General features: G+C 37.4%; 1 protein-coding gene and 1 non-coding gene across 2 annotated transcripts in view; both read left to right on the plus strand.

Annotated features, from left to right (window-relative positions):
- LOC111983080 (cytochrome P450 97B2, chloroplastic) overlaps positions 1-13,741 on the plus strand; it is a 27,552-nt gene extending 13,811 nt beyond the window's left edge. The window contains 13 exon segments of the mRNA XM_065765524.1: positions 383-413; positions 416-489; positions 5,335-5,419; positions 6,930-7,171; positions 8,028-8,201; positions 10,089-10,136; positions 10,354-10,413; positions 10,992-11,078; positions 11,234-11,322; positions 12,405-12,496; positions 12,819-12,880; positions 13,113-13,262; positions 13,351-13,741. Of these exon segments, the coding sequence (XP_065621596.1) occupies positions 383-413; positions 416-489; positions 5,335-5,419; positions 6,930-7,171; positions 8,028-8,201; positions 10,089-10,136; positions 10,354-10,413; positions 10,992-11,078; positions 11,234-11,322; positions 12,405-12,496; positions 12,819-12,880; positions 13,113-13,262; positions 13,351-13,569 (1,413 nt within the window). The 3' untranslated portion in view covers positions 13,570-13,741.
- Positions 13,742-14,148: 407 nt separating this feature from the next.
- On the plus strand, positions 14,149-14,221 carry TRNAF-GAA (transfer RNA phenylalanine (anticodon GAA)). Its single transcript has one exon. It is a non-coding gene; the product is annotated as a tRNA-Phe (tRNA).
- Positions 14,222-16,500: the final 2,279 nt, after the last annotated feature.

The raw sequence follows: 16,500 nt of genomic DNA on the forward strand, positions 1-16,500 counted from the left end.
CATCATTAATCGTCATTCTAGAAGGAAAATGTAAAAACTCAACCAAAAAAAAAAAAAAAAAAGTTAGTGACTTTTTCATTTTCCATTAAGATTTTCCTAAATGTTTACTACTGTATACTCTAATCTAAGGCATGCATAGTAAACCCTTTTTTAAAATGCAATTGAAGGTTTTAAAATGTAAATTATTTAATTTTCATGTAAAATCTTTTCTTCCCACCCCCCCCCTTCCCACAAATTTGCAGTGCAACGGGCTCGAAATTTGAATTTTTGTTATTAACTGTCATTTACTTTTGTGTGCATTATGCTTTCGTGATTTGATAATTGTGGACATGCTAAGTCCTATTGTTCGCTCTCCTCTAAATATGTTTGTTGAACTTGGCAGCATGGCTCTGTGTATAAACTTGCTTTTGGGCCAAGGCATTTGTTGTTGTATCAGATCCTATCGTTGCAAGACATGTTCTTCGAGAAAATGCATTTTGTTATGACAAGGTACTACCTAACTATATGCTTCTTGACTCCACCCATCCCTCCTCTTGTCAACATGATTATTGATGTCAATATGAGTTTATATAAAATGCCTTTTATTTATGTAAGCATGTATGAACTTTCTTTGTTTGGTCTATACACGTGTCGTCTAAATTATTGCTCTCATATTTATAGGACTGTTCCAGAGATCTTATTTCTTTTTTGTTGATAAAATAGGGTTTCGACTTTTGAGCCTTTGCCAACATGTAAGGTTGGCATTAGTTTTTGTTTGTCTCAATTGAATCTTTTTTTTTTTTTTTTTGATGAGTAATAAGAATATATTAAAGAAGAGGGGTGTCACCTGAGTATACAGGAAATATACATCAAGGACAACAACAAATCAAGTGCATAAAGTACAAAAGTCCATGAAACCATGGACTGAAGAAAAAGAACGAAAGCCAAACACTGTAACCCAATCCAGAAGAGTTTTAAGGAAGAAGAGTTTACGATCTGCAACTGATCTCTCTAAGTCCTCAAAATGCCAGTTATTCCTCTCCCTCCAAATGCACCACATCAAACAATGTGGCACAGCCATCCAAATAGCCGAATTCCAATGCCTCCCCAACTTTCCTTGCCAACAAGCCAACAAATCCACCACTATTTTCAGCATAACCCAATGAATGCCAAACAGAGTAAACACCATAGACCATAAATCAAAAGCAATAGAGCAATGGATGAGGAGGTGGTCAATGGATTCCCCATTTCTCTTACACATACAACACCAATCCAAAATCAAAATTTGCCGTTTCCTAAGATTATCAATAGTCAAGATATTCCCTAAAACTGCAGTTCACACAAAAAAAGCAACTCTAGAGGGGGGACCTTAGACTTCCAAACAGTCTTCCAAGGGAAAGACTGATCGAAACTATTAGTCAGCACCTGGTAATAGGAACGAACAGTAAAACCTTTACCCCTAGTAGGTTTCCAACACATCTTATCGTCCCCAAATCCTTTCAAAGAAGCTCCATAAATCCTAGACATTATATTGTAAAAGGATTCCATATCCCAATCTTCGCTGTATCTTCTAAAAGTTAGATCCCAAAAAATAACACTATTTGGGAACTTCATCAACTCAGCCACTAAGGCCTCCTTATTTTCACTAAACGAAAAAAGTCTTGGGTAGAGCGCACACAGAGAAGCGTCCCCCCACCAAATATCCTGCCAAAATCTAACTATAAAACTGGCCCCAATCTCAAATTGGATGTGACGAACAAAAGATGGCCAACCACAACTAATAGACTTCCACAAGCTTACACCATGAGGGCCAATAACGGGAAGAGAGCACCAACCTCCCCCTTCACAACCATATTTTGTCCCAATCACTCTCCTCCACAAGGCCTAACGCTCATTCCCAAATCTCCATAACCACTTACCAAACAAGGCTTTATTAAAAGTTTTCAAACTTCTAATAGCTAAACCTCCAAAATGAAGAGGAGTGCAAACCGTGGCCCATTTCACTAGGTGAGTTTTTTTAACATCCCCCATACCACTTCAAAGAAAATTTCGTTGCAGTTGCTCAATACGGTTCGCAACCTCCACTCGGATAGGAAACAGAGAGAGAAAATAAGTTGGAAGATTGGACAGCGTACTCTTAATAAGAGTAACTTTACCTCCTTTTGAGAGATACAAACGTTTCCAACCTGCTAACCTCCTCTCCACCTTTTCAATAATTGGATTCCAAACAGATCTATCTCTGACATTAGCTCCCAAAGGAAGACCTAGATACTGCATTGGAAAGGAGCCTTGCTTGCACCCTAGCACATCCACCATCTCTACTATAGTAGGGACCACACCCACGGGGTCCAATTCAGACTTGCCCATATTAATATTCAGCCCAGAAACTACTTCAAACCAAAACAACACCAGCCGGAGAAACAAAATCTGACCAAGATTAGCATCACAAAAGACCAGGGTGTCATCAACGAAGAGAAGATGGGACACCTACAAAGAGTTCCCTGTAGGACCCACCCTAAAACCAGACATGAGCCCATCCCTCACTGCCTTATCCAACATTTTACTAAAAGCATTCGTAACAATGACAAACAATAATGGAGACAAAGGATCACCTTGCCTTATACCTCTAGAGCCATCAAAAAAACCACATGGCGATCCATTAATGAGAATGGAGAATTTAACAGTAGAGATGCAGAAGAAAACCCATCTTCTCCATTTTTCATGAAAGCCACAACGATCCAACATATAATTTAGAAAGTCCCAATTCACATGATCATAGGCCTTCTCTACATCTAGCTTACATAGCACCCCAGGAACTCCTGACTTAAGCCTACTATCCAAGCATTCATTGGCAATAAGAACAGAATCTAAAATTTGTCTTCCTTTGGCAAAAGCATTTTGATATTCGTGAACAATATCCCCAAGCACCATTTTCAACCTGTTAGCTAAAACTTTAGCAATAATTTTGTACACCCCTCCAATTAAACTAATAGGCCGAAAATCCCTTACCTCCACTGCATCCGCTTTTTTAGGAATTAAAGAGATGAAAGTAGCATTCAAGCTTTTCTCAAACTGAGCATTATCAAAAAAATACTGAAAAACCTCCAACAGATCAGTTTTGATGATGGCTCAACGAGCTTGAAAAAATGCCATGGGGAATCCATCAGGTCCAGGAGCTTTATCACCATCAAAATCCATGACCACTCCAAAAATCTCAGCTTCCTCAAAGGGTCTTTCCAACCAGCCAGCCTTATCCTCAGAAATCTTCGAAAAATTCAGCACATCCGGATGAGGACGAATGTGCTTATCTTCCGAGTAAAGATTTTTATAGAACCAAACAATACTCTCTTCAATAACTTCCTGATCTGATGTCAACACTCCACCAAAGGTTAAACTGCCAATACTGTTACTCCTTCTATTAGAATTAGCTATCTGGTGAAAGAATTTCATATTGCTGTCCCCCTCCCTTAACCATAGCACCCTCGATTTTTGTCTCCAACTAATCTCCTCCAACAAAGCCATCCTCTCAATCTCCAAGCGAATTCTCTCTTTATCGCGCTTCTCATCATCAGAAAGAGTCACCCTCTCCTCTTTAGCTTCCAGGGCATTCAGATCATTCCATAGATTAATTCTCTTAATGGTGACATTGCCAAACTCAGTTTCATTCCACTTTTTTAAGTCCCCATTTAAAGCTTTCAATTTCATGGCAAACCTGTAACTTGGAGTTCCAAGAAAATGATACGAGTCCCACCAATTTTTCACCTTCTCCACAAAGTCATCTACCTGCAGCCACATGTTTTCAAAACGAAAAGGCCTACGACCCTTACAAATATCCCCGCCCTCCAAAGAAATGGGAAAGTGGTCTGATATAACTCTACCCAACCTTTTTTGATGAATATTTGGATAATGCTCCTCCCAATCTGAAGAAAAGAGGAAGCGATCAATCCTAGAACTAGACAGAGAGTTTGACCAAGAGAAACTGCCACCCTCCAAAGGGATATCCAATAACCCATTAAAAGAGATGAAATCAGAAAAATTATACATATCCAAAGTGAAGTTCTCTGCCCCCAAACGTTCGGACGGAAAACGAATTGCATTGAAGTCGCCACCCACACACCAAGGCAAATTCCACCAACTATAAAGACCCGCCAACTCCTCCCACATCAGCCTCTTCTCCCTATCTACATTAGGACCATACACACCAGAGAAAGCCCATTCGAAATAATCTCCCACATTCCTAAATCTACAAGACACCAAAAAGTCACCCACAGCTTCTTCCAACTTCTCCACCACCCTCCTATCCCACATGACCAAAATCCCACCTGATGCGCCTATTGAGCTCAAGTATACCCAATCAACATGATGACAACCCCAAATACTTTTAATAAAACCCCTAGTGATAAGCTTCATCTTAGTCTCTTGCAAGCAAATGACATCAGCCCTCCAAATTCTAATCAGGTTCCTAATTTGGAGCCTTTTATCCTTCTCATTCAGCCCCCTCACATTCCAAGAGATTATCTTCAAATTCATTGGGACACAATCAGAGCCCTTTCCCTATTGGAACCTCTAGCTTTACCAGATGTAGAATCATAATTAATAGAGCTCATCAAGCTCCTCAACTCCCTTAAATCCTTACCTCCACCCTTTGTTTTTTTACTCAACGCATTCGCTGCAGCCCTTTGTCTAATTTTCTCCTCAACAGCCAAGAGAAAATTAGATGCAAGTTCTTCCAAACCTTCAACTAGAGTCTCCAAAAAAGAGCCAAACTCCTGAAACTTGCTTTGAAACCATGGTAACAAACTAGAATGAATACTAGACTGACCATCTTTCAAACAGCCAGATATATTATCAACTTCTTGGGTCTCATTAGACTTTGACATAGCTAATGGAGTCACATTTAAAGGTACTGAAAAATCTGAACCTTGTTGATCAAATTCAACCATCTCACCACCTTCTGACCAACTCTCCGAATCTACATCCTCCACCATCGCCCCATCCCCCTCGGATTGTACTGCTAAAGGCCTCGAAGAATTTCCTGAATAATCCATGGCCACAAGCTTGTCCAAAATAGAGCCCTTAAAAAAGCCTGAAGGCTGTCTCTCGATCCCCATCGGCACCACCACCCTCTTCCCCTCACCAAGTTCTAATCCCCACTTGTTCACAAGAGAAATGACGATACCATTACCGTGTGAAATGATTCCAAACCTTATGAATCTTGATAGCTTTGCTAGCATGTTTGATCATTATGGGATTTGACTAGCATACTTTTAAATTGTATGTCATCTTTAAGTACTTTCTGCATATCATTTATTTATTCTAATCTATTATTACCCAACTTATTGCAAACTCAATTAGGGAGTCCTAGCTGATATACTAGAACCAATAATGGGCAAAGGACTTATACCTGCAGATCTTGACACTTGGAAGCAGAGGAGAAGAGGTAAGCAAGTAAAAAGTGTGTATTTTTGGGTTTTGCACCTTAGTTTATGACAGAACTCAACTACCTCTATATTAATTCTCCAATTAAAATGATGATCCACAATTTGTTGGTATCTAATTCCTCTGCAGTCATAGTCTTTTTAAAATCCTTTGGGATTAGTTAGTTTTGAAAAGGAGGCTTAGATCAAAAGATGATTTTCCTACAAATTTAAGTACATGTTGGTAATTTTGGGAATGTCAAGTTGTATGTTGTAAGAGTTCATATTGCCTGGGAAGTCATCAGGTTTTCCTAAAACAATACAAGTTTGTTGTTTGACCAATTGAATAACTTATGCAACATTAGTTACTTATCAAATCCTTGTTAGTTTTTGGCACTATATATACTCTTCATAGACATTCTATTCCTTCATGATTTATATTTAGGCAAGTTCAAACGTTTTATGGATGAACTACACAAAAAAAATTATAGAGAAAATTTGCTCTTAATAATTGTCATAACTTAGATTATTCATACAGTTGGATAAGTGTAAAAAATTAGACAGGATATACAATGATAAGTATTTGAATGCCAGGAAGTGATCCTTAGTGTCTTGTGTTAGGCACTTATGGGTAAATTTTATATGTTATGCAGTTTCTTCTAGTTTAGTTAGATACAAAGTGTTCTAGCTTGTAGTGATGGATGACAACCAGCATAAAGGCTAACAAGCAGGCACCTATATCATGATAGTCTGAGGTCTGATATCCAGTGCCTCCCCAATGCCTTGCAGGAAATTAATAACTTAATCAAATTTTGTAATAGTATAATATAATATTACTCACTTATGTATTTACCAACCTATCCTGATCTGGATAGTAAATCAACTTTAACCTGGTCCCGTTGAGAGACGCAGATGGTCTGCTTCCTTAAAAAAATTGACAAGCCAGTCATTAAATTACAACAAAAGTAAACCAGTTATTTTTGACTGACTAAAGGCTTATATGTTAAAAGCTTAGAGTTCTTAGATACAAGATTATCAATATGAGGTCAATTTTTTATTAATCATAATGGTACTTCTGAATATAAATTATTACTTCTGGAATGGGGTTAAACTTGTTTTGCTTATTATAAATTAGCTCTTCCAAGCTTTTTTTATTTCCTTATTATGAGATGGCATTGATTTTGTCTAATAACTCCATCTGCAACTTCTTGATATATATATATATATGTGATCAGTCTACCTTCTTGTTCTATTTTAAATCCAATCATTTTAGAATAATAATATGTTCCAGGCAAAATGATGCTCATAGAAATGGGAACTTAGACATCATATTATTTCAAAACTATGGACTAATTTGACTTTGGACCTGATCACTATCCTCCATGGGAGTCTATATATATTATGTAATTTTTTATGAACTGATACATCAGCAGTGTCTATGGTTGTTCCATTCTTTGCAAGAAGAGAGCTATTTTTTTATGGTTAGTTCATGCTGGAACTGAATCTTTTAATTTATTTAAAAATAATTCACAGTTATTGCTCCTGGGTTCCATGCCTTATACTTGGAGGCTATGGTCAAGATATTTACTGATTGTTCAGAAAGAACAATATTGAAATTTGAGAAGCTTCTACAAGAAGAGACATTGAACAGAGGGAGGAAGACAATTGAGTTAGATCTTGAAGCAGAGTTTTCTAGTTTGGCTCTTGACATTATTGGGCTTGGTGTGTTTAACTATGATTTTGGTTCTGTTACTAAAGAATCTCCTGTAATTAAGGTATGCCCATCAATTTTGTTGCGGTGTTGCATTCATTGAACATTACATGTCAACAAGCTACTTTCTTCTTTTCTTACTGAGGGATCATTTATGCTGAAACACATATGCATCTCATATACACATTAGAGCAACAGTTTCTCTTACATCTATATTTCTGGGGTGTTTCTCTCTCTCTCTCTCTCTCTCTCTCTCTCCTATTGAAAAATCATAGACACTGTAAATATGCACAGAACATTAATCTTCCAAAATATGATATCATTAATCTAATAGGTTTTTAGATTTTTTGCTGTTATGAGTCTCTCTCGTCCTGCATCCTTGATCTGGTATCCGCACCAAGGAGTGATTGATTCAATGCATGGGCGTGAAAAGAGGTAGAGAAAGACCAGAAACAGCATTGGTAGGAGTAGTGAAAAATGACGTGATAATTAAAGATGTGTAAAAGAGTATTATTTTCCGTAGTATAGAATGATGGAGAAGAATACATATGGTTGATCCCATTTATTCTATCGACATATAGCACCCCCAAAATCTTGGGATTAAGACTTTATTGATGTTGTTTGTATGTGTATTAATTTAAGCTCTATGAAAATTTGGAAGGCAATCCCTCATTGTCTCATGTGGAGCATTTGGAGATAGAGAAATGCTAGGTGCTTTTAGGGGTGTGAAAGTTCAATTTTAGACCCAAAACTTTCAGTCCTCACTTCTTTATTTGAGTGGATGAATGCTTCAGGGCTATTATTCTTCTTCAATTTACTTGAAACGCTTGATCAATGTAATTTCATTCTTAGTTGAGGGTATATCTCTTGTATAGAACAGTATAAGGTTCATGATGGGCTCTTTTAAAAATATATTATAGGCAGTATATGGCACTCTTTTTGAAGCTGAGCACAGATCCACTTTCTACATTCCATACTGGAAAGTTCCTTTGGCAAGGTGGATAGTCCCCAGGCAGCGGAAGTTCCGGACCAATCTTAAAGTTATCAATGACTGTCTTGATGGACTCATCAGAAATGCGAAAGAAACCAGACAGGTGAGAAAATATTTATTCTCTTTGATGGATGTACATGAAGATTGAATGTCATTTAAATAGGCAATGATGAAAATGTAATTTCTACAAATGTGAGCAACTGTTATGCATTTGGAAGACATTGGTTATCATTAATTTTCTTGAATGAACTCATCAATGTGCGGAAGGTACCATGTCAATGATAGTGACTTTAAAGCCTGAAATGTGTAGAAAGGTAACTGCATTTACCACATGCCTATACTATGGAATTATTTATTTAATTAATTAATAATTTTTTTGGGGCGCCACAAATAACTCTTGGTGACAGCTTATGAAAATTATGCGCTGTATATTGCAACAACAAAAAGCAAGCCCTAATCCCAAATTTTTGGGGTCAGCTATGGAATTTTTCCAATTGCTGGGTGCTGATACCTACCAACTTAGGTGTTAATTCCTAAGTTTTTCTGCTTGGTACAAATTCCTGGCAAACTCTAAGTGCTGATTCTTAGGAAGCCTATCCTTAACTTTTATCTTCTTTTCAATATTGCATGGCATCAACTTGGTATTAGAGTAAACCCAATCCAATTTCCAGCAAAACCAAGAAAGCAACCAAATCCACCCTTGTGAGAACTGAACCCTCATCCCCCCAGCACCCATCACCAATCCATCAAAAAGTTTCATACCCACAAACCCAAGACAAACCTGACCTGAAACCAGCTACGAACACTCCGAACCCATCAAGTACCTCACCCACCATGAGACTCCCTCGCCAGTAACCCATCATCATTGAAATCACCACCCAAAAATAAATAAAATAATAATAATAATAATAAAAACTTTCGTCGCCACCCGAACCCACCAAAATCCAACCCTCCAACCATGAGCCTCACCAACACATCAGCCCAAAATTGCCATCGACATCCAGCCATATAACCATCTTGTTTATCACTGTCAAGATTGCATCAAAGGCCACCACACCACTGCCACTGCAAGGTCCACCATAACTCCCTCATGCTCCCATCGCCAAACCCCCTCTCACCAGTGGCTTCAAGTTTTGAGGTCCCATGCGACTGCACCAGCTATCCATCGTGCTGAGGACCCACCACTCGCCAACCTCCCTCTCACCACAACCTCTTGGTCCTGAGGGCTTGGTAAAGCATCAGGGGTGGGAAAGGAAGTCAAGTCATCAGAGATATTTGCATCTCTTATAGATGCAGAGTATGATGGCTTGCCAGATAAGAGATGACCAAATAAGCCCTTTTCTTGTAAGAATATCTCAACTGAGCAAGCCCAGCATATATAATCCTGCCATTGAACTTAATATAAATAGACATCATGAGAGCACTGAAAGTTGCCAAGAAGGGCATAATCTGAGTTGTAGTGGTATGATGTGAGTAAACAAGCAAGAAATGTAGCAGTGCAACAAGAAAATGGAGAGAAAGCCCTATGAGAATTTTGCTGCATCATGTGTTTTTGTTAATTGTGTATGAATAAAAGTGGTAGTTAACTCTTGATGCATATAGTAAAATTAAGATGGTTCGCATTCTTTCAGAATTGAGCGATTGATGAGGACCTTGAAATTTGTAAATTCTATGTTGATAAGAATATGCTATACCCTCTGATATATTTTTGTCTCAAGATGTAATTTCTAATAACTAATGTGGAAAAGAACATCAATAACTCTTGGAAAAAAGAAAAGCAATGAAAACTATTCCTTTATGTTTTATCTCATCAAAATAAGTTCATTACTGCATATGAATCTGTACATGTTTAATAAAGTATTGAACATTACTTTATGTATGATATTACTGGCTCAAGTCAATGTGTTCTTAGCTTGGTTCCCAATAGCACGTGCACAAACAAATTAGAAATTAGTTTCAAGAGCTTGATTTTGTTTAGGTTGTATGACAGGAAACAGATGTTGAAAAGCTGCAGCAAAGAGACTACTTGAATCTCAAGGTGGAGACTCATCATTCACTTTTTGTCTCTTCCCGCACCCCCCCCCCCCCTCTCTCTCTCCCCCTTCTCTTTTCTTGCTCTGTGCTGTATTTATCCTCTGTTTGAAATATCATCTGATTGACTTTTACTAGTTAAACAGTAAAGTTGTTTTTATGTAGGAGTTAAAAAAAAAAAAAAAAAATTTGAGATTCTGGAATTGTAACTATGAAGTATGCAGGATGCAAGTCTTTTGCGTTTCTTGGTTGATATGCGGGGAGCTGATGTTGATGATCGTCAGGTAAATATATCACCTTCAATCTTCCGGAATAAGATTTCATGCCAAGAAAATAACTTCCTCAGATAAAACTGTATTTGCTTTTTCTATCATCTGATTCTAGATAATCAGTAAATTTTGTAATCTTATTCATGTATACCATGCATTTATCTTTTTCTAGACATGTCAATAATTGGGTGAAAAAATTGGAACATCTCTAAGTCTGTGTGCTGGTGCGCCATATATTAGGTTGGACCTGTCTTGAACCAGCTATATTTCCTCGACATTTTTGGATGTATAATTACAGTTCAAAATTATGTTACCATGCCTTTTGTTTAATTCAGGGCTGACTGTGAAATCTCTCTTTCTAAGCCTTTTTTTTATTGGATGGCTTCTCAAAGTAGTCATTCTATCACTAGTTTGATGGATTTTATTGAATGCTGTACTTTTTTATATTTGTATTACACCACCCGTACATATTTCAAGTGCTGGGTTTTTTTTTTTTTTTTTTTTTTTTTTTTTTTTTTATATATATATATATATTAATAAATTCTTCCTTACCTATCAAAATAAAATATATGTCTACCATACTTTTTTGACAGCTTCGGGATGATCTGATGACAATGCTTATTGCCGGCCATGAAACAACAGCTGCCGTTCTTACTTGGGCTGTTTTCCTGCTTGCACAAGTATGATTCTTCATTACCAACTTTTGATACAGCATTGTAAGTTTCATGAAAATGGGTTCTCAATACATGCTCTTCCATGACTTTTATCAATGGCTCTTTTCTTCTCGTAAAGATGATGCAACCATGCTCATGCATTTTGATTTTCTGAATTGCAGAACCCCTCCAAAATGAAAAAAGCTCAAGCAGAGATTGATTCAGTGCTTGGCCAGGGGAGACCAACCTTTGAATTGGTTAAAAAATTGGAGTAGGTCACTGATTGGTACTTTAATGAATTGGTTCTATTCACCAGTAGCTCTATGTTGAAAAAGCCTTTGTATTGGTGCCCACGTAAAATACACTTTAGCATATAATAACAATGAAACAAGTACATGTAGCAATATATCATTAAGTTTGTAGTGTTATGAGCTAGGAACATGGTTAAAATGAGGGCATAAATGGATACCTTATTTTAGAGGATCACCAATGTAATTATTCATGTTGGTGCCTTTTTGACATTGATCTTTCTCCCAGAAGGGGAAGAGTAATGGTTTCTTTCCCATGTGTGTACAAGTTGTATAATCTATCGGGGGGAAAAGTACTTAATTTTTTGTTAAATTACATTTTGAACCCCTAATTTACAGGTGGTTTTAACCCAACACTTTTCAGAAGTTTCAAATTAAACTTCACACTTTAAAAATGTTTGTATTTAAACCATAAACCCATTACATGTGATGCCATTAATGGAAAATACTATAATAATAAAAATGATACCATGTGGCTTGAGTGAAATAATGTCCATATAACAGACACATCTATTGAAATAACCAGACTGCGTAGTTTTGTTTAAGTAATATCTGTTAATGGCATCAACTTAAATAGTTAAATGGGTGTGTGGTTTGAATTGAAATGTTTTTGAAAGTGTAGGTTTTAATTTGAAACTTTTGGAAGTGTGGAGTTTAATATGAAAATACTCCTAAATTGTGGGCTTGGAAATGTATTTCATTCTAAATTTTTTAATGCTATATCATTGATGACATGAGAATCTTAAAGAGTTTGATAGATTTATGGGTTTCAATTAATTTATGTTTGAAATTTGCATAGACCTCAACCAAAGAGTTACATGGAAGGTTCCAGCACAATCAAGCTTGACCTTGGCCGATCAATAGCAACCCAAGCCTGAATAGGTTTGCCCAAGCTTGTCCTAGTTCACCTAGCTTAAGTCTTAGACTGAATCCCTAAATTTGCTGAGCAGACGTCAAACAGCCCAAGAATGCTTGTATTCAGTCTTTTGCACCTTTTTCTAATAATTAGCAGTTTAACAATTTGTGTTATGTTTCACTCTTTCAGGTATATTAGACTTATTGTCGTAGAAGTTCTGCGTTTGTATCCTCAGCCTCCTTTGCTAATTAGACGTTCTCTCAGATCAGATGCATTACCAGGTATTACTTTTTGCTGATAGCACTAGAAAGATGGATATTATTGATTCATGAGTTTATAAAAACGTATTAGCCTTTCTACTCATTTTATATGAACTTTTAAATTTGTATGAATTATTTAGCAAAATACTGAATTGTGCCATTATGATTCTTTTGGGGTTGCATCAGTCCATGCAACAACTACATCTGGTTCATGTGGTTTTGAAGACATGAACCGGACTGTCTGCAAGTGATGTGCTCGTCTTTTTCCTGCATACATAATTTTATAAACATTTATTTCTTTTGATAAATGGGTTAAGAATGGGACTTTATTTTAAACTTGCAGGAGGGTACAGGGGTGACAAAGATGGTTATAAGATTCCTGCCGGGACTGATATTTTCCTTTCTGTGAGTAGAAAGCATTTATATCCCTTTTATCTTTGTGCTTTATATTGACATGTAGAACTTGTTTTAAATGTAATGCTTAAGTGGAACTTAACCCTATCTGCCAGAAGGTTACTCTTATATACATATACAAATTAAGTGCACTCTTTTAAGTTATTTGCATTTCACTTTTGCTTACAACTTTGTTTATTCTCTTTCTTTAACATAATATTCCTCAATATTTTGTCACATTCAGGTATATAATCTCCATAGATCTCCATACTTTTGGGACCGACCTAATGAGTTTGAGCCAGAGAGGTTTTTAGTGCAAAAAAAGAATGAAGACATTGAAGGATGGGCTGGGTTTGATCCATCTCGAAGCCCTGGCGCATTATATCCAAATGAGGTCACTTAATAGTCTCCATATTTTTTGAAGCATACATAGTTTCATGATCTCGTATTCTTAATATAGATTTGATGGTTGCAATCATCAGATAATATCGGATTTTGCATTCCTACCCTTTGGGGGAGGACCAAGAAAATGTGTTGGAGACCAATTTGCACTAATGGAGTCCACTGTGGCATTGGCTTTGTTGTTGCAAAAGTTCGATGTGGAGCTGAAAGGATCTCCAGAATCGGTGGAATTGGTCACTGGGGCAACAATGCACACAAAGAACGGAATGTGGTGCAAATTGAAGAAGCGATTAACATAAAGGAGATACATGTATTGATAAAACTTGTATGGTGCATGTACTAATAACTGGTGTCACCAATTATGGGACTCTCAAAAAAATATCCACAAAGAGAATAAAGATTATAAAATTTTGAAGAATGGGTTCCAATATGAATAAATTAGTAAGGAAGACGATATTTCAGCTCTTTGAATTGTTTCTTCCGCATCACTTCTCTTAAATTAGAACGAAATAATTTTGATTTTTGAGAGCTAAAATAATAAGTATATTTATTCCAAACTGTAAAAATAATCATCATTAACCAGAGTAAGTATAAGGATGTGTAATGTTAATAATAGCCTTTCAAATCTCTCGTACATATTGCGGATATCAGACTTTTTTTTATTTTTTTAAGCAGAAATGATGGTAGACTTTAGTATTTATACAGAATCATGTTGTACAATGGGGAAGAGAAAAAAATGGCATTTTTTCTTAACCAAAAAAAGACCTGGGCATATCTTTCATTTTTCACCCAAATTTATGATGATGTTAATGGTTAAAAATTTCATTTTCATAAATACAGTAAATATAGAACAGTAAACGTACAAATAACATCAACAAGCGGGGATAGCTCAGTTGGGAGAGCGTCAGACTGAAGATCTGAAGGTCGCGTGTTCGATCCACGCTCACCGCATTTCTTCATTTTTTTTAAAAAAATTTCCACTGAGGCTTTCTCGTGTCTGTCAATGACCCATATTTTATCTTTTAGGTCCAGCCCATTAATACAGTTTCTGTTTTTTCCATGAAATGAGTCACCAACCAAATTGCATTACACTCAAGTCAATTACCCTTTTGGGGGATTATTGAACTTGATCAGTTAATCGGAGTTTGACCTGTACTATGGTGGGCTCAGGCTTATATCGTCCACATTAGTAACAGGCTAACAGCACCTCAAAACTCTTTTTCCTGTTTGAGTATTTTTTAGAGATGACAATTCTGTTTTGCTTTCCTCTAACTTGACATGCCAGCCCTGTGTGCATTTTGACTTATTTTTCACGCCGCTTTGACGTGGTACGGGTGGATCTGGGCAAGATTTCGGTTCCGCATCCTAGGGTGAGACAATGACGGATTTAGGTAGCCCCACCCCCCTTTATTTTATTTGTATTTCAAAAATACACCTAAGATTCTAACCTTAAGTAAAATGTTAAGATATTAAGAGCCTGTTTAGTACATATGTTTAAAAATTGAAAATTGTTGTTTGAAAATATTTATGGAAATACGGGTGGGTGAAAAAGTGAGTTGAAATGCGTAAAATGTTGTTTAAAAACTGAAAATTGTTGTTTAAAAACACTAACCAAACACCCCTTAAGTGTGAGTTTGGATAGCGGTAGGAGTGGCATTTTGCGCTTTTGCGTTTTATTGGCTGGGTATTGTGCACTGGTCACGGACTTGCAAGTACGGAATTCAGTAAGTTTTGCTTTAAAACTAGGTCCCACAGCACTATTCATACATTTAAAAATTATTTTGCTACAGTGTTTTTAGTAATAAGTTTTCAGTTTTCAACAATAAACGATATCCAAACAAACCCTAAGACTTTTATTATTATTGTCTTGTTAAATACTTTGGTTTATACTATTGAGTTGCTTAATTCAAAATAGTTTGATTTGATGTGATCAATTTGAAGTAGCCATGATCCAATCCTGCTCTACCCCATTATCATCTCTCTCTCTCTCTCTCTCTCTCTCTCTCTCTCTCAATGCTAGTGAAGAGGGAAAAATGTATGGCGACAAATCCTAGCATAGTGGGTCGGGCTGTTCACTGTTCATGGGCCGTAAAATAAACGAGCCTATTGTGTGCAAGACCTGTTGAGGACGAATCCATAATGAACGGATGGAGTATAGACAGATTGACTGGCCATGGGTTATATGGAAACCCTAAATAGGAATACTTGCAGCACACACCATAGAATCCTAAGGGAAATAGAATCCTAATGCGAGGAGGATTCCAGAGGTTGCGTGTATTGATGAAGATCTTCTCTATAAGGAAAAGACTTGTCCATCACGTTTAGGATTTCTCAAAAAGGATTCCTATATGGAAAGGATTTCGACTCCAAGGAAAAAAGGTCAACATTCGACTACTATAAAGGCCCCGATACCCTCACAAATTAAGGTACGCAAAATTGACCCTCTCTAGCACTCTGGAGTTGTAGAAGATTCTAACTTGACCTTCGGAGGGTATTTGACCGGCACCACACTAGTGCTCTCTATTTAGGTCTTTCTCTTTTCTTGTGTTGTGCAGGTTGCATTCTGAACGTCCGAGTACGTGTAGCTCACTAGTGGTTTTTTCAAAATCATCAGTTGGCGTCGTCTGTGAGAAAGAACGAGTACTCAGTCATTACTTTATCCCTGTGACAAAAGAGTTGCATGGTGCTCACTTGCTCGATGGCAACCACCAACGACATCCAAGGAGAGGAACAACCCATAACTACCCTCGAGAGACAAGTCCGCACTCTCACCGCGACTGTGAAGTGTCTCACCAAATAAAACCACGACCTAGAAGAGCAGCTGCGCCAGAAAAACGCAGCACCAAACAATCAGAGGAAGGACCAGGAAGGTACCAGTGCCATGCGAAGAGATCGAGAGGGGCCTGAAGGCAACAATGCCCCAAGTAGGCCAGAACGGCAAAACATGAGCCTCCCATCCCTCATGGATACAGCTCCACCTCCTATTGTCGCGGAGATGCAGGCAATGAAGGAATAGATGGAGGTCATGATGAACGCCCTCAAGGTACGAGTGTCCAGCGATCTTGACGACCTAGTCAACCGAACCGACTCTCCATTCACTGCCCCTGTCAATTTCTTTCCCCTACCACATAAGTTCCGCATGTCGCAAATAGAAAGTTATGACGGTGTCAAAGACCCTCTAGACCACCTGGAAACCTTCAAAACCTTGATGCACCTTCAAGGGGCAGCAG

The sequence above is a fragment of the Quercus suber genome, unplaced genomic scaffold, assembly GCF_002906115.3.
Source record: "Quercus suber isolate HL8 unplaced genomic scaffold, Cork oak 2.0 scaffold_635, whole genome shotgun sequence".
Classification (NCBI taxonomy): domain Eukaryota; kingdom Viridiplantae; phylum Streptophyta; class Magnoliopsida; order Fagales; family Fagaceae; genus Quercus; species Quercus suber.